Source organism: Arachis ipaensis, chromosome B1 (genome assembly GCF_059453495.1).
Source record: "Arachis ipaensis isolate K30076 ecotype BB chromosome B1, ASM5945349v1, whole genome shotgun sequence".
Lineage (NCBI taxonomy): Eukaryota > Viridiplantae > Streptophyta > Magnoliopsida > Fabales > Fabaceae > Arachis > Arachis ipaensis.
The window spans coordinates 144590797-144612054 of record NC_142436.1 but is presented as its reverse complement, the minus strand read 5'-3'; the positions used below and the strand labels follow the sequence as shown (position 1 = coordinate 144612054).

Below are 21258 nucleotides of genomic sequence, written 5' to 3'. Positions count from 1 at the left end.
ATAAAAACATAATAACTTAATAAGTATCAATGCATTAATAAGTACTAATTTATTTATTAATCCATTTTTATAAACTAAATAATAATAATAATAATAATAATAAATACGAGGTTAGTCAACATTAAAAATATCTTATATTTTAACTAAAATTATTTTGAAATTATAAAAATAAATTTTATAATTAAAGCATTTCAAAAAAAGAAATTTGTGCACCAAATACTTTCTTTCTATGTTTTTTTATATATGTAATAGATAATAGATATTAAAATTTTAAACTTTATAATTTATATATTTTATAATTGATAAATTTAAAAAATATATAACTTTAGACAACAAGTTAGTTAATTGTTTTTTTGAAAAGAAAAATAAATTTGCACAATAATTAAATTTCCAAATGTACAGCTTCAATATATTTAATGTCAGTTTGACCCAAGAAACAGAATCGCACGTGCATCCACAACTCCCTTGTGATACTTTACAGTTTAACCAGTTACACCCCGCCGCTTTATTGTACTACTATCTATTAAGCAGTAAACTATTATTATTATTATTATTATTATTATTATTATCTTCCAATATGTTTCTTAAATATTTCTAATCATTAACAAATAAAAATTTAACTTGTATTAAAATTTATTTAAAAGTGGTAAATATATACTCTAATTTTATTAAATAAATAAAAAAAAATTAGATACTATATTGCTTTTGTCAATATTACTTTTTCTGCTTTAACAATCTGTGAATCTGGCACCGCACTGATTATTTTACACTAGTAGTTTCATTTCATTGACCATATTCTTTATTTTCAATAAATAATTAGTAAATATATAAATATAAATATATTATAAATGTAATTATTTAAAGATCAAACTTTTTTTTTTTTGGTTTTTGCCATTCCTATTTCCTTCATTGATAAATTTCCAGCATCTATTTCAAGGTTTCGTCTTTTTTCATGGTTGGATTCTTTCGTACCACACCCATCCTCGATTTTCTCAACTTGTTTCCTCTTTCGTTTCAATAGGGTTTCCATTCTCTCTCTTCCTTTCCTTCATTACACTGCCTTCATTTTTTGCTATCAATTTTCGAATTCGTCCTGTTCGAGCTCGATTCGGTAGGTTTTTCTCGATTTAGGGTTAGGGTTTTGTGCCTGCCAGTCAATGGGGTTTGTTGCATGCAAATTGTTGTTGTTGATTTCCGTGCCCAGCTCAAATGCTTATTTGATTGTGTTACAGTGAGAAATAGGCACTTCCCATTTTCGATTTTTTCGCGTAATATAGTATCAAAATTTTAACCTTTTTTTTCCCCCTCAAGGATTTTGATTTGGGATTTTTTGGAGGGGATTTCGCAGTGCATTGAATTGGGACTGCATTTTCTGGATTTTGCTGTACGACTTGAAGAAGCTGGCATGATATGATGAAGCATAGTTGGAAGGTAATCTCAAAGTAGCAGTTTCAATTTCGAAGCGGAATGTTCAGTTCGAGCATGGATTCTGCGAGAGATACAAGTGGTGTTGCAGGGACGGTGTTAATTCCCATGCGTTTTGTGTGGCCATATGGTGGAAGAAGTGTGTATCTCAGTGGTTCTTTCACACGGTGCGTCTTCTTCTAAATTGCCACACCTTAATTATTTGCGACCCTGTTATTATTATTATTTGGCGAGAATGCTCCTTTTTACTTGATTCATTATAATTTGTAGTGGGATTCACGTTACTCAACTCTTGTTCTCTTTTTCTTTTTCTCTCTCTCTCTCTCTCTGGTTCTAAAAAAATTTCTGTATTTTGACTCTAAGGTGGTCCGAGCTTCTACAAATGTCGCCAGTGGAAGGTTGTCCAACTGTGTTTCAAGTTATTCATAGCTTAGCCCCCGGTTATCATCAGGTTAGTTTACAGTGATGGGCTGATGGGCTTAGATGAATGACTGAGTAAGTAAAAAGTTGTGTGTTCTTACTAGAATATACTTTTGTGTGTGTGTGTGTGTGTGTGTCTTGCTTTGTGGATTTCATAATTTTAATTGGATATTATTTAGAGACATCTTTTGGTTGCAAAACCTTCCGCATAGAGAGGATAGGATGAAGCTCTGTGTTAATAATCTGTGTTAAAGTGGATTGGTCTCTTTGATCTCTCACTCATGTTTTGGTCTTTCTCTTGAATTTTTATGTATTTATTTATTTATTTTCCCACTCATAGGATTTGATTTCAACACCATTGATTACCATTTCATACATTAACCAAAAATAAATGAATAAAATGGATTAACTGGTATGAACTATAAATGGATGCCTTAAAAACTCTGGAGTGTATCTTGTGAATGTGGAAGTGTAATTGACATGGTGTTTGAATTCTACAGAGCTTTAAAATTGAAGATCTGTTTTATACTTTTAGCATTTGTTTTGAAATGTTATTTTGGTTTTTCAATGACTGGTTGTTGGTAAGTAATTCTGCTTGTACACACGTTTGCTGGTATCTTTCAATGATAGGTGAGAGGATACTTATTATATTATTTTGAATTATTTGAATGCAGTACAAGTTTTATGTTGATGGAGAATGGCGGCATGACGAGCATCAACCTTATATATCTGGAGAAATCGGGATTGTTAACACTGTTTTATTGGCTACTGATCCTAATTTCGTACCTGTTTTAAACCCAGACATAGCTTCTGGTTCTAACATGGATGTGGATAATGAGGGTTTTCGGCGTGTGGTAATAATTAGTTATTTTGTGACAGCTGTTATTATTGCTATTAACATGGCTCTCTGTGTGCTGTGTTTTGAGAATATTATAGATCATCGAAATTTTGAAGCATACGCAATATGTTAAAATTGATATTGCTATCTGACCGGTGATTATGTGCAACTCATCTAATGACTCCTGATGTCATGATAGTTTTATTGCCTTTCAATCCAGTTGAATCTTCATAATTCTATTATTAATCATATCCCTGCCGTCACATAGAGTATATTGTACAACATTTTGTTTGTTGCATTTTTAGAACTGATTTTTGCCTGTGTGAAATCTTATTCTTGTTTTTCATCTGAAATTCCTTTGTTCAGGTCCGGTTGACAGATGGTACATTGAGTGAGGTGTTGCCAAGAATATCGGATGTTGATGTACAAACCTCCCGTCAGCGTATTTCAGCATTCTTGTCAATGCGCACAGCTTATGAATTACTTCCGGAGTCAGGCAAGGTTTGGATTCTTTATCGTTGATATCTTAATTTTGGATTTTACGATTAGTTATCAACCTTACAACCTCGAATTCCAGAGTTTACTAATTTAGTGACACCTGCCATAGGTTGTTGCCTTGGATGTTGATCTGCCAGTGAAACAGGCATTTCACATTCTACATGAGCAGGTATCGTTGTCTTCCTTTGACTAGATTTTGTATAGGTGGCTCATTGTTAATGAATAATTTTGCTGAAAATATGGTTGATAATTGCTTTCTGACTCTCCTTGCCTTGACCTTGATAGATAGGTCAGAAATGACGTGTATAGTTTTTTAACCTTCTCTAGAATTTTAGTGATTTTTTCATATGCTATTTGCTTTGACAGTTTATATATATCCAATTTCTTGCGTTATATGCTCTAGCTTTGTTACTGTGTGTTTATCAACTGCTTATTAGAAGCTTGCATATGCAACTTCTCCGAATTGGGTGATTTGCAGGGAATTCCCATGGCTCCTCTTTGGGACTTCTGCAAGGGGCAGTTTGTTGGAGTTCTTAGTGCCCTGGATTTTATTTTAATTTTGAGAGAGGTAAGTCTAGTTTAATATTACTAATAGTGCCAATCAATCCAACATTTTTTATTTTTAGTATAAATTTAAAAATAAATTTTATTTATTTTTCTAAAATTAAGAAAATTAAAAATGTTAGTGGTTTATCATAGTTAGTAGGTAGTTATTTATGTGAATTTAGTGAGAGTCAATGGGTAGTTATAATTGATTATATATGTATATAATAATTAAATATATTTATAGAAATCAAATTTTATTTCAATTTTAATTTTTAGATACCAAGAGGTAGTTAACAAACCCAATTCTCTAGATATAGATTAGCTTATTGTCAGGTTTTCTAAAAATATAAAGTCCTTGTCTTTATGGCTCGTTTCCAAGTAACATAGAAGGCTAGAAGTGCTAATATAATACTATACCACATGAACAAGATGTATTGCAACTTACATAACCTAGTAGCAACATACCTAAAATATTTATTGTATGGTTATAGTGATTTTGTTGCACTAAAGGTTGGTTTTTTGTTCATATTCATACCAAGAAGTTTGCATACATGCCTGGACTAGTGTTGTGTGCAACCATCATGTACCTCAACCTTTGACAATTGAGCTTCATGAATGAGTGGCAGCAGAAATTACCAAGTTTATAGGCAAAACAATATTAGATATTGTTGGCCAATACATTAAATGAACAGATGTTCAATTGATTCTGCATGTTGTTGACTGGGAACAAATGCCAATTTAGCCATGAACATAAGAGAATGACTTCTCTTATCTCAACTTTTTATTTGACCTGGCCATTTGTCGTCTTTGAGTCTTTCACAATTGACTTAGAAAAGATTATAGAAGAGAGGGTAAGAAATTCTTGCCAAGTTCCCCCCCCCCCCCCACACACACACACACACAAAAAAAAAAAAAAGAAAACACCACCAACTCTAAACCATGCACTAGTGTATTATTTCTTTTATAGTATATTCTTCTAATTGTAAGGTTTTACTCAAGTTCAGTATTATGAAATGTTTTCTATACTTTTTGTCTATTCCTCAGATTGGTAGTCATGGATCCAATCTAACAGAAGAGGAGCTTGAAACGCATACCATATCTGCTTGGAAAGAAGGAAAATCTTATTTAAATAGACAAAATAATGGACCTGGAGCAGTATTTCCTAGGCGTTTTATCCATGTAAGTGTTTTATGTGGCTTTTATAAGGCCTTAGTTTGATGACAACGTTCAATGTGTTTTGTTTCTCTCTGAGGAATAATGAGAATAGATCTTTCCTATGTTTATGCTACAAAGCTAGAATGTGCGTTTCTGCAATTAATCGAAAAAAGTAGTACTAGTTTGTGTTGAACTAAAGGAAGATTTTTTAGAGAGATGGAACCATAGATTGTATGTTTATTTTTTAGAGAGATGGGGGTTACTTTTGTTATCTTCCCACGCATTTATGCCTTGTATAAATTTCATTAATCATGAACTAATCATGTAGTTTGACTATTATCATCTTATGGTTAATAAATGTACCCCTCTTGCACTAGCTATGCTTTTAGCCATCTCAAACTAATGTTGGAACTTGCAGTTTAAAAGCATTATTTTGGGTTATGTATAAAACTTTGTACAATAATTAATGTTTATATGTTACTATGCCAGATGCACATTTGTTCATAGAAGTGACTGCAATTGTTATCTAATCATCTATGATTGATATTGTTGTAGGCGGGGCCATATGATAATTTGAAGGATATTGCTGTGAAGATCCTGCAAAATGAGGTTTCAACAGTTCCTGTTATCCATTCATCTTCTGAAGACGGTTCATTTCCACAGCTACTACATCTTGCTTCACTTTCTGGCATACTTAAATGTAAGTTCTGTGATAACGCACTTTATACTGTTGTTAATCATGATTGGTTCTTACCCAATTGATTTTTCAGGTATTTGCAGGTATTTTAGGCATTGCTCTAGTTCGTTGCCTATACTTCAACTTCCAATATGTGCAATTCCTGTGGGTACATGGCTGCCCAAAATTGGGGAGTCAAATCGACGACCTCTAGCAATGTTGAGACCAAGTGCTTCGGTTACTTCAGCACTAAACCTATTAGTTCAAGGTGTGATTTCTCTGTCTGACCTTGAACATATCAAACCAAAAAGAAAAGCAACATAGACAAAATCCTAGCATGTTTCTGATGCATTAGGCTGGTAGAGGGCACTGTCTCCTACTTTATGTAGAAGGTTGGTTGCTAGGTGTGATTAATCATGATGGGGAAAGGGATGGGTAGTTTCTGATTTGAACAAAATACTAAGAAATATATACTTACCCATACTTACAAAAGCCCCTTGCTTTTGCAGCTCAAGTAAGTTCAATACCAATAGTTGACGATAATGACTCATTACTGGATATATACTGTCGGAGGTTAGTTGTGTTTTTCCTTATTAATATACTTCTTGATGTGTGTTTGGAGATATTTGGAATCAATCTATTGCTTGTCTTGTTGAAAGTTCTTTCTTTAGGAGTGGCTTGTCAAGTTTCTAACTTTTCCTTCCCTACCCACTTTATAGTGATATAACAGCTTTGGCAAAGGACAGAGCTTATACACACATTAACCTTGATGAAATGACTGTACAGCAGGTGAGTGAGTTTGTTAATTTTCTCAATCCTATTCCAATAAACGTCTGTTGACAACTTTTGTTGTGTGAAAAAAAGAATTGCAAAAATTAAATATGTGAACACAAATCTTTTTTCTTTGTAACCTGGTCAAGTAGTTTTACTTATAGTTAGGGGTGGCAACGGGGCGGGTAGGGGCGGGTTTTTGCTCTACCCGACCCCGCCCCGCCTGACATAAAACCCGCATGAAACCCGCCCCGCCCTACCCGCGGGTAGTTAAAATGTTAAACCCTAACCCGCCCCGCCCCTACCCGCCACTATAATTATTAAATCCAACAAATAAAATAAAATTTTAAAAATTATATAACCACCATTTACATACATAACATAAATTAAAGTAAAAATTTATATATGATATAATATTATTAATCATTTTACTAATTATTTTATATATGTTACATATATTATATATTAAAAATATATATATTTATATATATATTATATATACCGGGGCGGGTAGGGGCGGGTTGAACCTAAACCCGACCCCGCCCCGCCCCGCAGAAGAACCCGCCCCGTTAAAACCCGCCCCGGTGTGGGGGCGGGTAATTACCCGCCCCAAGCGGGTAGGGGCGGGGTGGGTACCTGCGGGTTCGGGTAGTGTTGCCACCCCTACTTATAGTCTATGACAGGAGTGCAATAATAAGAATTAATAGATGAAGCAGTACTTGTCTTCTATAAAAATAGAAATGATCTGGCCAGAATAACCAAACACTGCCCGAGTTTATTGACGAACGGTTTGCTTATTTCATATTTTTATATATGCTCAAGCAGTTGAATAAATCCAGTTTGAGCCCATTCATATATTCATTGAACTGATAAGTTTACCATAGATCTTAAGATTGTACGCATTTCCTGAGTATGCGAGCCAACTTCTTAGGATCTAATCATCTCTTGCATGTTTGTTTGTCCAGGCATTGCAGTTGGGCCAGGACTCTTACAATCCTTATGAGCTGAGAAGTCAAAGGTGTCAGATGTGTCTGCGATCTGATTCTCTGCATAAAGTGATGGAACGCTTGGCGAATCCAGGTAGCTTTGTTTTCCCTTAATGTTTCTAGATTGGCTTTATTTCCTCTCCTTGTAGCTTCTTGTGAGCATCGTCTTGCCAAGTATTTAATGCTGCTTTATATGTCGTGGATTTAGGTGTCAGGCGGTTAATCATCGTGGAAGCTGGCAGCAAGCGCGTTGAAGGCGTAGTCTCATTGAGTGACATATTCAAGTTCTTCCTTGGTTAGTTAGTTTCGATTGGTGACTGAACAAGTATGGTTATGATGCTTCTATGCATATATAACCGCCGGGCAACCATGATCGGCGGCCCAGCCATTAAAATAGAGACTGGAGAGTCTTTTACACGGTCATTTCACTCTCAATTTCGTTGAAATACAATTGGATTGACCTCTTGCTCATTGCCTTGTTTTAAGATTTTAGGCAGGAGAGAGAGGCCTGTAAATTTAGTCTTTGATTGCCTCAAATTTATTCCTCCCCCATTCATATTATCTTCAAAATATATATTAGTTGTTCCAGAATCATCATCATCATATAGACATGCAAAGTGGGGAGCCCAATGCTGTAATCGTTCTATATTGTGAAGGTACTAAGTTTGGGAGAAAAAAAAAAGATTTGTGGGAGGACGAATATCTGAAATACTATTGTGTTTTAAGGCTTCTATTTACTAATAATCAGATCTTTAGTTCTACATTGTTCCCCTAAGTTTGATCAAATTTTTCTTTGTTTTTTCTCCCCCCTTCCACTTAATTTAACTAGAAGGGGTCTAATCTAACACGAAATGGTGACGTTAATGGATTCTGTTTTACACTTTGTACATGCGAAAAGCTATGAAGCCAGCGTGTATATAGCTGATTGTATCAATCTGACAAATTTAAAATAAAAAATAGATTTAATTACTCTGTTAGTCTTTATAGTTTTGTAAAATTTTCAATTAGTCTTTATACTTTTTTTCTTTTTAATTGAGTTTCTGTACTAATTTTTTTTAATTAAATCCCTTTTAGTAGTAATTGGCTTAATTTTATAGGGATTTAATTAAAAAAAAAAATTGGTATAGGAACCTAAATAAAAGGAAAAAAAGTGTAGAGACCTAATTTAAAAAAAAAATTGGTACAAGGATTCAATTAAAAGGAAAAAAAGTATAGAGATCTAATTGAAAATTTCGCAAAATTATAGGACTAATAGAATAATTAAATCTAAAAAATATGGTTTCTGTAGTCAATTTTAATTAAACCTAAAAAATATGGTTTCTGTAGTCAATTTTTTCTTTTTGTTTCAAGTTTGTCTTAATGTCTTTAGTGTGTTATTTATTTCAATTTTAATAATTTTATATCTAAGTTCTAAAACCATTTTAATTATTTTCTTAAATGCTGACAGTTTAAACCATTGAGATGGTGACGTAGTGACATGACAATACTAGACAAATGTGTCAATTTTATATACTTCTATAGTTTAGAATCCTAACAACTTATGAATTTCAAACAAAATGAACATATATTAATTGTGGTTGTTTAGAGTTGGCTAGTTATGAGTTATTTACTTATATTTTTCTTTTTGTTATTTTTAATATTTAAATACAGAATCTCTTAATCAGACTATAAAGTATTTACTAACTTTTACCAATATATCCTAAATTAAAACCCCAAATCCATATATCCTATGGTATATTAGTTGAGTTCAGATTTCCCAAAACGGACTGAATGAGGCGTATTTATATTTTATATACTGATTTCCAAAGCAAGGCATCAAGATTATAATAATAATTGTGAACTTATATACTAATTTGCCTGTTTACAGTTGCCAATAGCATACACTACCTCCATGCTAGGCTTGGCTTCTCTTCTTGAGAGTTTTTTCAATGATAAAAAGTAAAAAAGTGAAATTAAAAAAAAAATACACAGAAAATTTGACGTCACACACTGCTACCCTCACTAATCACAATGGGTTTCGTTTTTAATATTATGTACATATGAAAAGAGAATAAGGTGATGCATAATCTTCCCTTTTCTTTTAGATACACGTGGCGTGTTAAACAGTTCCTAATCGGTGTTTTCCCCTTCAAATGTTAAAATATGGGTTCCCACCAAGGTGAAGGTAATTTATATGTCAAGTGAGATTCCAGAGAACTCTGGCCTCATTTAGATGAACCAGCCTAATAACTCTGATGAGCACTGAAGATTCACAAACAATTGGAGGAAGGTGTTCAAACTAAGCTAAGTTGGTATGAGTGCCAGTATCTGGTTTCTTATGATACCCATGCATTTCTGTATCTCCCCATATATTGGAAGGTTCTTTGAGCAAAATGGCTGCAGACTCGTGACAGCGGAATCTAGTACCTGAGCAACATCAGCTGGTGGAAACTGTCGTTCCGTGCACTTCTGCAATAGGTTTTATCAAAGACAGATCAGGCCGTAGTCTAAGAATCCACCAGGAGAACTTATTCAATCAATTTGCAGAAAATGACTTCTTGAAATATTTAATCTTTTGACTACAAAATATAAAATCAAAACTTGTCGGCAAGGAAGTTGCTTTTTGAATAAGCTGATTAACTCCGTAAAATGGTATTTTCTCATAACATTTTAAACCCCAAAAAGGGACTTAAGAACCCTATAAGTGCATGATAAATTAAAAATATTGGGGGAAATCAATTAAACAGCACTGGATAAGATGTGCATAACTATGCTCGAGTCAGAACTCAGATTTTGTTGAACTGCATGCAATACACACAGCTAACCAATAGGAAGGGGAGATTGACATGAAATTCCTTGTAGTAAATAGCAAAATCAATAGTTATATGATTTACCTGAATCATGAGCAGTGTAGCTAGACAATGAGATATGAGTTCTGAAGGAATTTTCATTTCATTTTGGTCAGATGAACTGTTAAATTCGGCATCTTGTGCATGACAATTTACTGAGGGATTTAATGTGTTTCCTGTCAATTGATCCTGAGAAGCCAGAGTGACGTGAATTGAATCAGCAGGCAGAGAATTTGTGGCTGGAGCAGCAGGGTCATCCACTGAAAGCTGATTATTGATAAAATTTATTGCATCCTCGATCTTTTCAACCTTACTATCTGTCTTCATAAATATTGACATTGCCTGCAATGAATTTATTGAGAAATTGTGGTCTAAGTTGATCACTGGATTGTAAAGCTGAAAATTAATACTGATATATGGTTTGGTCATCCTAGTAAAAAACATAAGTTGCGAGTATGACTCAGCAATACTTTAAGAAAGACCTACCATAAAAGTGAATATAAAACCAGCTATCTATCAGCAGGCAAATATTCATATACGTACTTTCCACTCAAAATAGCTAATTCATTATTCTTATCTAAAAGAAATAATTGTTTGATCAACTTCGTTAATATTTTTCAAGTCCTTGAAATGAAACCATTCCTTGAAGGAGGCATTTGACATCAATAGATGGCAGTCTAACTGTCCACCGCAGGATATGCAGGTTATGCTATATATAAAAAGAATAACATCAAGTTCCATATATTTAATATAAACATTAAGTAATTCTAAAAAAAATTGAGGTTTAGTGTTTGTGTTCTCTGATTTTGTAGTGTATGCATGTTCTATTTATTAATTAGCTGAAAAGAGGGCAGCCTTTCTATACCTGTGTAGCTTGAACAACCATTGCTCGGGCTTTTCTTCTAGAACTTTCAACAATTTCAGCTATATGGCCAAGAGGTATAGATTCTTGGTTATGACATGCTGAACAATTGGAGGAGCTAGCTTGACCACCAGGGTCATCATAATTAGCTATGGGCTTTAGTGATAATTCTGTGGTGCTCCCTTGATATGTGTTGCGTTGCCTCAGGCGAAACAAAGCAGAAGAAACCTGCAGAAGTGCAGCCAATTAATGCAATTGTAAATTTTTGGAATAAGGAAGTATAATGACAGATAAACATGTGATCAAATCTGCTAAGTGATCCATAAAATCCATGCCTGCTCATTTACTTCAGTTAAATGCTTTATCAGTGAAGCATAACTCCTCTTAAAAGGCTCTGAATCTTTCAATGAGTTGTCTCCATATTTCTGGCTTTCTGAAACCCCATCGTTCATGACCTTCAGTTCAGACATCACAAGTTCCTGAATATTCAAATTACCAGCTTAAAACTTTAAAAAAAGGGCTATTACAAAGGCATATAGTTTCTTCTTGTTTTGGCTACACCAAAAATGGGAAACAGAGATTGCTGCAGGCAGTACCTTCTTGTCAAGAGCGCGAGTCAACTCTGAAATAGCCGATATGTCAGCTTCTTTTGAATGAACATGTTCAAAAGGCAAAGGTTGCAAACTTGGTGCCTGTTGAGCATTACAAATCTGATTGCACATAGCTTTCACTTGTGATTTGGAATTTGGTGAAACTCCCTAAGAAATTAATGTATAAAAATGACAAGAAAACTACTCAGGGACCCTTAAAAGCATAAAAATGAAGAAACATTACCAAAAAAGAAAAGAAAAAGAAAGGAAAGTTAAGATAATGCTGTTTCTGACTTGGGTGTGACTGAATCAAACAAAAAATTAAGATGATTATGCATCTGAGTTGGGTTTTGTGTTGAAGTATCTGATTGTGTACAATTCTTTGGGAAGAATAGAACTCATTAAGCAAGGAGATAATTTAGTATCTGATTGTGTCTAAGTCGTATATGACTTCCTAAGATTTTAATACACAAACCATTCTGTCAGCTTAGAGTACTCATAATTTAGTTCCAATGTGCTTGCACTCTGGAATTTTCTATTTTTTTAATTATAATTTTTTAGTTTCACAAATTGATGAATAAACTAGCTCTAATCTGGATATGCATGTGTGAGAAGAATAAATAAATTCTAAAGAGACAAGAAAAGAGGGGGTTAAACATTCTTTTGGTAAAATTTTAGCAAAAATTTAAATCCTGAACCAATGTATTTTACATCTTGGATTTGAAGAACCTGAAACAATCAGATCATCACCATCGTAACAGATTATAAATTGAAATTCCATTTCAATAAAAATTTGTACCTGATTTGATAAAGTACTGCTTCCATGCTTAGTGGGCAATATGTGAAGACCTTTAGTAGTATCTATATTCTCACTAGGGGACAATATTGTGTGATCAGCAATAATTTCTTGTTTCAGTTTTCCATTAAGTCGGAGATCATTAAAGGTCTCGTTTATTCTACAATGAGCAATGTTGTGTCTTGCCATAGATGTAGGCATATTTTCAAATGGATACATAGGCATGCAATCTATATCCTGCAGTATGAAAATAGTAGTGTCACCATTATGCTAGTACAAGAGAAAACTATCAGTTCGACATACTATGAGGATAATAAAGGGAAAACATGATCAAACATAAGATGAGAGGAGGAATAAGATATTTGACACAAAATTATCCACAAAACATGTTTATAATTTGTAATAGTTGCCTAGAATCCTTCAGTTCAATTTATGGTGCCAGGGCCAAATCGTATAGTCTCACATTGGTTAGGTATATGCCCAAAGTACCTCCTTTACGGCAGCAACATCCTCTGCCTTCTCCAGCTCAATACTACCACTGCCCATGACCTCCTTTCATTTTTTTCAGTGAAGCTTGTAATAAATCAACCTAAGTATCTCCTAACTTGCTCCAGTGGTACACATGGGTTATAGTATCCCTAACTTGCTCCAGTGGTACACACGACAATTCCTTGGACAAAGCATTAGGGAGAAAGGAACACATCTAATTGAGCATGTTAAGGGGGTTTATAGATTTAAGAGTTTACCTTGCATGGAAAAAACAATACAGAAAAACCTTCATTTTGATTTTTCATTAGCCCCCCCCAAAAAAACAATAGAATTAGACTCTATAACAGTCTTAAGCCAAAAAGATTTTGCATATGTATTGGATCGTTTGCTATCTGATATGACTAGAATATCATGTGATCCTACAGTCAAATCAAGAGTCTAATTAAGTTTGATCTCCAATCACATCTTTCATACATGCCATATAACTGGATCTACTGTGAGCAATCAATTTCACATCTTTGGCTCTTGGCTATTTACAGAAGCATCTTTTAAACACCTTATCCAATGCAACAAAATGCCCATCCATGATAATATAATCATGGATTTTAATAATAACAATAAGAATAAAGGCAGTCTGATGCACAAGGCTTCTACCATCAAAAAGAAGAAAACATACCATAACAAATTCAGCCCCGAGTTCACGCTGGTCAAACTGAACCAGACACCGACAATGGTCAACAGTTAGTATACTTCCATTATGAATCTCTCTTGTCTTCGGATGAATAGCAATAACTCGCTGGCCAACAATTAATGGCCGAGCCAAATCAGTAGGAAGGCCTTCCTTGGTACCAGCAAGAACTTCAGCATAATGTGATCTAACAGATTCTCGGTATTGATTAAGCTTCTGTTTTTCTTCTATCAAAAATTGCTCTGAAAATCTCCGCGGTTTGCCAAGGGAACTGCATAAAAGTAGCATGATGATTAAGTACATTTCCAGAAACAAAATTAACCCAAATGAATGGTTTTATATCCCAATTATGCTTCATCATGCGAGAAGGTTGATGTAGCACTAGCGCACACATTGAAATCTTGGCCACTTGGATATATATGCTGTAATATATTGTCAATCACGACATTGTCATGATGCATTGGAAGAATTACATGTAAGCATTTCATATCAAATACCTTCTAATGACTCCCCACTCAATACGAGTCAATCTAGGAACATGACCCAGTCCAACATGGTCCAAGTACTCCACGAACTCCCTCTTTGAAAACCATGGGTAATCGATGGCACTATAAAACCATTCAAAAGTGCACCATCTCCGTGCTTGATGTGAAGACAGGCAGTTAATAAGCTTTCCCTACAATAATACAAAATAAATTGGCATCTTTCCTAATTAAAGATTATGAATCAATTAGTACCATTGTATAAAAAGGAATATAATTAACCTTGGGGCTAGAGGAACTATTCTGGACCGAAGCACAGGATTTATTATGCTGACTACTGAAAATATTTCCAGACAACACTGGATCTCCTTCTACCATTGGTTTTGGTTTTCCCATTTTTCTTCTAGGCCTTCCTTTGTTTACTTGACCGACTTGGTTAGCAGATGAAACCTTTATGGGAGATGAAGTTGAATCATCCCCTTCTCTTTTGTCATTACCACTTGAAGACATCTTTCCCGGGGATTTAACTAACTTTGGTTGTCTTGGATATGTTGTAGAAACAGATGATCGCTTACCTTTAACCATTGATTTCTTGACCTCATCAGTATCCTATAATGAAGATAATGTTCGGGTATGATAAGTAGATACATGAAAATGGTAGAGAGGACAGTTTTGGGAGATCAAGGAAATTTCATAGATTTATACAAAATGAAATACAGAAATGAAAACTTCAGAAGCAAAATGGAAAAGAATACATGTGTGTAGAATACAGTGTGTGAACTATGAGAGACTTTTAAGATGTAATAAAACCACTCACCTAACATCTTAAGCATTTGGGCAAAGTCTTGACAATGGTATAATATTAACTAATAACTATGTACCTTGGTTTTCTGGGAGCCACTGAGGTGAGAATCAGTATGTGTTTCATCATTCTGCATCAAACAAGTTACTTCTTAGTGCATACCATATATATAAACATACACAAAATACAGAGAAAGTCAGAAACCATAAATTTTGAAACTGAATTCCGGAAATTAAGTTCACACGTTTAGGCTAAAAGATTTCTGTTTCCTTTTCCTGATTCCTGCATTAAGCTGGTACACACCCTCCCCTTCAGGAATAGCAGCTCCATCAGAGAAGATCTTGCCTAATGCACTTGAAGCAGTTCTTTCAATCTTAGTTGCCTTATGCATTTTCACTTTAGACTCCTCAACATCATGGTTTCCTTCTCTGACCTGTGCTGATGACTCTGAGGCCAAAAATAATAGAACATGAAAAGATTTTATGCCATATATTTCAACAGACCAACAGTTGAGCATGGATGATACATTCTGAGAGAAATTTCTCATGGGAAGAGATTGATTGCTGAAAAGCCAGAAGTGGTCTTGAATTAGAATGATAGGATAGTTGGTTCGAAAAATAGCAAGCAGGATGAGAGAAAACTAGTTACTGTAATCAGTAAGGTGACAGAAAATCTTTGTTTGCAAGACTCTTCTGGTGGCAGATGAGATCTTTATTTGTGAACTCCCATGAAAAGAAGTCTTTTCAAATTTAAATTGGTATCTAGTGTCTGGAAATCAAACCAAATGGCTAGAGAGACCATTTAATATCGGGCAAGGTTATTGGAAACTCCGAGAATTGTGCATCACAAGGGAGGATCAGGACTGGGGTATATAACCAGTTTCATGTCAATGCAAGTTAATTGTTTGTTCCGAATGACTTATGGGAGAAGGAAAATTATAAATGGAATTAGATTAAAATGTCAGAAATCTTAAGATGTCTTACCACTGTCAGCATTCGTAACAGGCATCATCAAAGACAGATCAGCCAAAGTTTTCAGAGCATCAAAAGCCGAAGCTTCATCTACAAAAGAGAAGTGGGAAAGGGATATGGATGCATTAGTAACTTAGTAACTTCTGTACTTCATTTTACAAAGTTGAAGTCCATGAAATGGTAAAAGGAAAAAAGAAAAGGATATGCTAAATACTTAAGTCGTAAATCTTTTTTTTTTCAAATTTGAAACAAAAACCCCCTTGGTTATAAAGTAGGAAACAATACAAATTATTAATTAGATGAAGAGAGTTAACTTTCTACCTTTCTCAACCTGTAGTTTTTTACTTCTCTTCTTTGAACCCTTGTAAGAAGAGGGACTTGGATTCTTTGCATTTGCAAAATCAGTGCTAAAATTCGATTTGATAAAATTCAGATTTTTACCATCATCTGTCCCACTTGAGGCTTCCTTTATCTCATCCAAATGCATGTTTAAATTTTCCTCAGGTTCTAAATTGTTCCCAGTGTGTTTTACTCTCTTTTCTCGATTCCTTCCTTTTCCAGTATTTTCCCTACTTATCCAATTAACTGTTTTTCTAGAATAATCTCCATTGTCTCCTTCTGTGCTTCCTAAACTCAATTCAGAGCTACCCCCATCCAAATCAGAACTGCAAAACTTGGATCCAGCTATTTCTGATTTAACCTGTGTACAACCATAACTACCTAGACTAAGTTTTCTGAGAGAAATAACAAAAGACCACTGAAGTCGTCATAGGAGTAACTTGTTACCTTCTTCCCACTTTTCTTACTAGGCGATGGCGCTGCTCTCTTGTTTGGAGACGCAGAAATTTTTGAGGAGCCACCTCTTTGTGAAGCCTCGGCCAATGCTAATGCAATCTTATGAGTAACATCATTAGTATCAACCATTTGTTTGCGCCCCTGTCTGGCAGATGAAAATAACTTCTCTGCATTATCTTTACCAATGGAATGTGAAATAGGTACTCGAGGAGTCCGTTTTCTGACAGCATGAGGAGTAAGCCCTGAAACAATCTCAAAAAATAAAATGGTAAGATCATTACGGATTTTATTCAAGAGAAATCTAGATATATTTTTTTCTAAAAAAAAATTCCAAAGATAAGTAACAATAATCCCTTAATGCAACAATTAATGAGTTTTTTTAAAAAAGGAAACACATGTAAATTAAATACAATAAAGAGAAAATAACATTGGCATGTGCTTGACAAATTAACCCACCAGAATTCCTAGTCTTCAACAGCAACAAGCAACCATCACCTGATGCAACAGATTGTGATTGAGAATGATCTGAAAAGGGTCCCTCTAATGTTTTATGGTCATTCATTTGTTTTCTTCGCAAACGTTTTTGAGACCTTTTAGATACTTCTGCATCTTCATTGCTCTCCTTTTCACTGTCACTTCCTCCCTGACAATGAAATTACACATATTTTCATTTCTTATAACTAAATTTCCATAAGTTGGTTCTGTTACAAATTGTAATACTAATTCAAACCAAAAGAATGTAACAGGAGGGGAATCTTTAATATCACAGCTGGACGGGAAAACAACTTGCAATTGGACGGTAATGTAGCAAAAATAGGAATGCCAGTGTAAATGTTAAAGAAAATGTGCCAAAAGTTTAAATTTATTCTTACCAGTACACTATAATGATCCGTCATCATTGCTATCAGTCCAACAACAGAAGCAGTGCCCTCTGGAAGAGATAAGTATGCCTAAAAATAAACCCAAAGAATAACATGTTTTACAAACAATAGGCCACTCTTACTAATATCCATTCTACTAGAAATGTAACCCTTAACCAAATGACAACAATCATGGTGTATACCAGATGATACAAAAACAACACCATAAGTAGTATATTTTTTGTCATCCATGGCAATGAGGTTTGAATCCCTCGCTTCATGTATACTACCTAACCCTGTTACCACTAGAGTACTAGATCACTCCTAATGGCTTACAAAGGTGGTATTTAAAAGTATAAGAATACAAAATTGCTAAAATCACTTTAAGACCTCTACACGTGTTTTACAATTTTTTTCTTCATGAATAGTGAATAAATGGAGTATCCAACTCAGTAATATGAATAAAATAATTGCGATGTTCAAACTTATGCAGCATTTACCCTGTTCATTGTGTACAAAGCTTCTACCATTTCCACGGATCTATTACGTACTGCAAGAGAAACCTGTAAACATGGTATAACTGTCACTGAAGGATATTTTCACTAATAACAATGCACAGGGAAATTGTCATGCATCAAAGATACATTCACAAAACAGCCTTGATCCTCCAACTTCCCATGGAGTTTTAAGCAACAGTGCTTTCTAGATACATGGTCATTCATAGTAGATAAAAAACCTGATGATGAGAGTTAACTTTTAGCCATTATGTAGGACTAAAAAATATAACTAACCTTCTTCCAGTCTTTTCCATATTTACGGTAAGCTTCATAGAAATGCTCAAGTTCCTCCTTGCTCCATTGTGGCCCTAACATGTCAGCCAATTTTCTCTTCTGCATATCATCAAAATTTGAAACAATTATAAATATGAAAATAAAATTCATATTGCCCAACCAATTGCACCAAACTTTTTGAATTTTGGTCAAAGGGACAAAATGAACAATAAGTAATGGGGAAAATTCTTTCCCTTCTTTTAATTGCATACATGTGTAAGAAAAGAAGTTATTTCCAAAGAAGTTATGAAACATTCACCTTCTGAGCGCCAGGACTTGCCTTCTGCTTATTCTTGCTAGCATTTTCTGCATTTTTCTCTTTACTCGAAGCAGCTTCACGAACATTAGGAAACCTCTTATTTACACTTTTGGATTTTTTGGAAGGGGCCATAATCTGAAAATAAGCAGAAGGGCATCAGAGTTAGAAAATCATTTTCAAAAGAAACTAGGTCTAACAAAGTAACTTGACAAAGATCTCAGCAAAATCTTCACAATGTAAAGCTTCCATACTTGAGGCTCTAAAGTTTGCTCTAGATGACCAAATACTGAAATGGAATCTCGTTTCTCCCTAAATACAACATGGATGAGGAACAAAATCTAGAAGATACACCCTGAAAATCAGCTTACAGCCCTGAAGTCCATTTGTGATTGAATATATGATGCACATTTGACAATACCATCTTCAGCGTCACAACAAACACAACATTTGTCTCCCTATATACACTATGTTAGAGGGCAGCAGATTGTACAACGACAAATAAGTTGGACAGAAATTATAGTCTTACTATGGAGTTGGATAAAAACAAAACCTGAGATACAAGTATTTAGCAAAAATAATGAATAAGAAAGTTCAAGCTCCTTGCCCTTGTGGGAACTGGAAAATCTACCCACATAGTAACAATGGACGACAGGCCTTAGCCCAAATTGCATCAAGCTGGTCTTTTATAGAGATTTTTCAAGTTCCAAAAGAAGAAGCAAATATAAACAGCTCTTAATTTTTTGATTGCATTGCAAGTTTGAAACCTTTTTACCACAAAGGCTAATAGCCTAGAAGGGATTGCATTGCAAACTCAACTTTGTTATCACTCCTTTTTCTTAGTTAATTTTCATGAACTTGTTTCATTATTTTGTATCCCATCGATAACCCAGAAACCAAGTTACAGGCATCCAGATGCAGCCATAGAAGTTGCTCCTTGTCAGTCAAATAAACTACAAACATGCGCTGAAGAGAAAGATTCTTCCAAGGAAGCAAGACAGCATCACATTTAGAAACTTTCACAGTATGCAATCTAATCTAACAGACTCAAACCCATTTCCCCTCTCTGAAGAACGAGAACACAGAGTTTCTTACTCATTCCTCGATCATCCCACCAACAAACATAAAATCCATTTGAAACTAAGAATCCCAGTTCAGTACTAAACATAAACGAAAGAATAAGAAATCACAGTTAGAAATAGCCCCAACTAAAAGCAAAGGAAACAATTTTCAGCTCAGTTAAAGTTTGGCAGCTAAGATAAGAAACTAACAAGTAGATAGAAAAAACACAAAAGGGAAAATCAAGTGCATGTGTGGGGAATAAACTCAGAACCCATAACCGAAATTGTAGAAACCTTGAGAATTAATTGATCCAGTTAATTCACTTGCCCCTAAGATAAGACCCAACCCAGCCAGCATTTCAGGTTAGCTCATGGAAAAAAAAAAATCAAAACCAAACAAAGAATTCAACTACTTTTGGCGAATCAACCCACTCTGATCCGTGGTCTCTAATTAGCAACCACAATTGAAAAAAGAAAAAAAGTAACGCACAATTGAAATTGGGAATTTAAGCAGAAGGAAAAACAATTGTCGTTTTGCGGCAATAGAATGAGCGAGAAGAGAATAAGGGGGAAAAAGGAATTGAAGCTCACCGATCGTAGAGAACTGAAATTGCGAATTGAAGGCGTAACAGTGATTCTGTGGAGGGATCTGATTGGAATCTTTAAGAAGAAGATGAAGTCGAGAGTGACAGAGAGAAAGCATATAATAGAAACAAGAGATGAAGAAGGAAGTAGTAGTTGTAGTTGTTGGTGTTGTGAACAAAATGAATTCGAGGGCATAACCGCGAAACTTTAAAATAATTGGTGCCAATTTTTTTTTTATTTATATCTTCTTTAGTTTCCTTTCTTTCTTTCCCTACACACGCTTTAAACTGAGTTAAGTGTTGTGAAGTGAAACTGAATTTAAATTTTCAAAAACTAACAATGTTTTTTTTTTCCATTTAAATTTGCAACGTATTGACGATTATTTAAATGAATTAGTTAATGTTGTGTACTTTTAACAATTGTATAATTAATACTACTGGTGGTTTATGTTTATATGAAGTTTTAAAGAATTCAGTTGTTTAATATTTGTATGGTCACCATCAAAAGTTGATTGAAGATAATTCTGGTAACTGGGTTATTGGGGTTGGGATTGGTTTAACGCACAAATGAGCATTGGTTATTGTTATAGCACATCAATGCATCCCAAAAATCTTCTATTTACAGGGTATAGAGTTAAAATTTGTGTTAGAATTTGATATACAGAAGCAGTTCTATAGCTGTAGCAGAGAATATAGCAGCGTTCAAATTGAATCACACGCGCATGCAATGTTCAAGGTGAAGACTTGTTGTCTTTGCGTAAAATTGATAGTTGAAAATCATTATACGATTATTTAGTTAAATTTATCTTAAATATAAATTTTATATGAACATTGTATAGGAGTGCACATGGGTCGGGTGAGTCGAATTTGATGTGATACAGACCCGACTCAAAATATCACCGGGTCTATTTATTAGACACGAACCTGATCCTAGATCCGATAAAACCAACACACTTTCGGGTCACAATTATACCGAATGAAAATCGAGTGAAAACCGGGTCGTTAACATTACATTATGTTACATGGTAAAATTCACTTAGAAAAATATA

General features: G+C 34.4%; 2 protein-coding genes across 9 annotated transcripts; one reads left to right on the top strand and one right to left on the bottom strand.

Annotated features, from left to right (window-relative positions):
• The first annotated feature begins 841 nt into the window (after positions 1-841).
• Positions 842-8076, top strand: LOC107638412 (sucrose nonfermenting 4-like protein). 6 transcript variants are annotated; one of them, XM_016341676.3, is made up of 14 exons: positions 842-1111; positions 1349-1592; positions 1789-1876; positions 2520-2699; positions 3050-3184; positions 3291-3350; positions 3660-3749; positions 4772-4906; positions 5438-5582; positions 5653-5826; positions 6068-6131; positions 6278-6347; positions 7295-7409; positions 7524-8076. In XM_016341676.3, exons 2-14 carry the CDS (start codon positions 1468-1470, stop codon positions 7613-7615), a joined length of 1473 nt encoding a protein of 490 aa, XP_016197162.1. In that variant the 5' UTR covers positions 842-1111; positions 1349-1467; the 3' UTR covers positions 7616-8076. The 6 variants fall into 6 exon arrangements, with proteins under 6 accessions (XP_016197162.1, XP_016197184.1, XP_016197154.1 ...); XM_016341698.3 differs by having other exon boundaries at positions 861-937; XM_016341693.3 differs by having other exon boundaries at positions 891-955.
• A 1063-nt stretch (positions 8077-9139) lies between these two features.
• On the bottom strand, positions 9140-20498 carry ALY3 (DNA binding protein). Of its 3 annotated transcripts, XM_088502055.1 has the most exons (21): positions 20217-20498; positions 18819-19022; positions 18568-18702; positions 18270-18368; positions 17979-18041; positions 17491-17568; positions 17075-17261; positions 16610-16860; positions 16145-16523; positions 15836-15913; positions 15097-15299; positions 14932-14982; positions 14333-14659; positions 14066-14244; positions 13557-13839; positions 12395-12628; positions 11602-11763; positions 11341-11484; positions 11009-11233; positions 10189-10485; positions 9140-9763 (listed from the first exon to the last, which is right to left on the bottom strand). In XM_088502055.1, the coding sequence occupies exons 3-21, from the start codon at positions 18697-18699 to the stop codon at positions 9599-9601; spliced, it is 3537 nt and encodes a 1178-aa protein (XP_088358181.1). In that variant the 5' UTR covers positions 18700-18702; positions 18819-19022; positions 20217-20498; the 3' UTR covers positions 9140-9598. The 3 variants fall into 3 exon arrangements, with proteins under 3 accessions (XP_088358181.1, XP_088358179.1, XP_088358180.1); XM_088502053.1 differs by lacking the exon at positions 18819-19022 and having other exon boundaries at positions 20217-20465; XM_088502054.1 differs by lacking the exon at positions 18819-19022 and having other exon boundaries at positions 11341-11460; positions 20217-20451.
• Between the last annotated feature and the right edge of the window lie 760 nt (positions 20499-21258).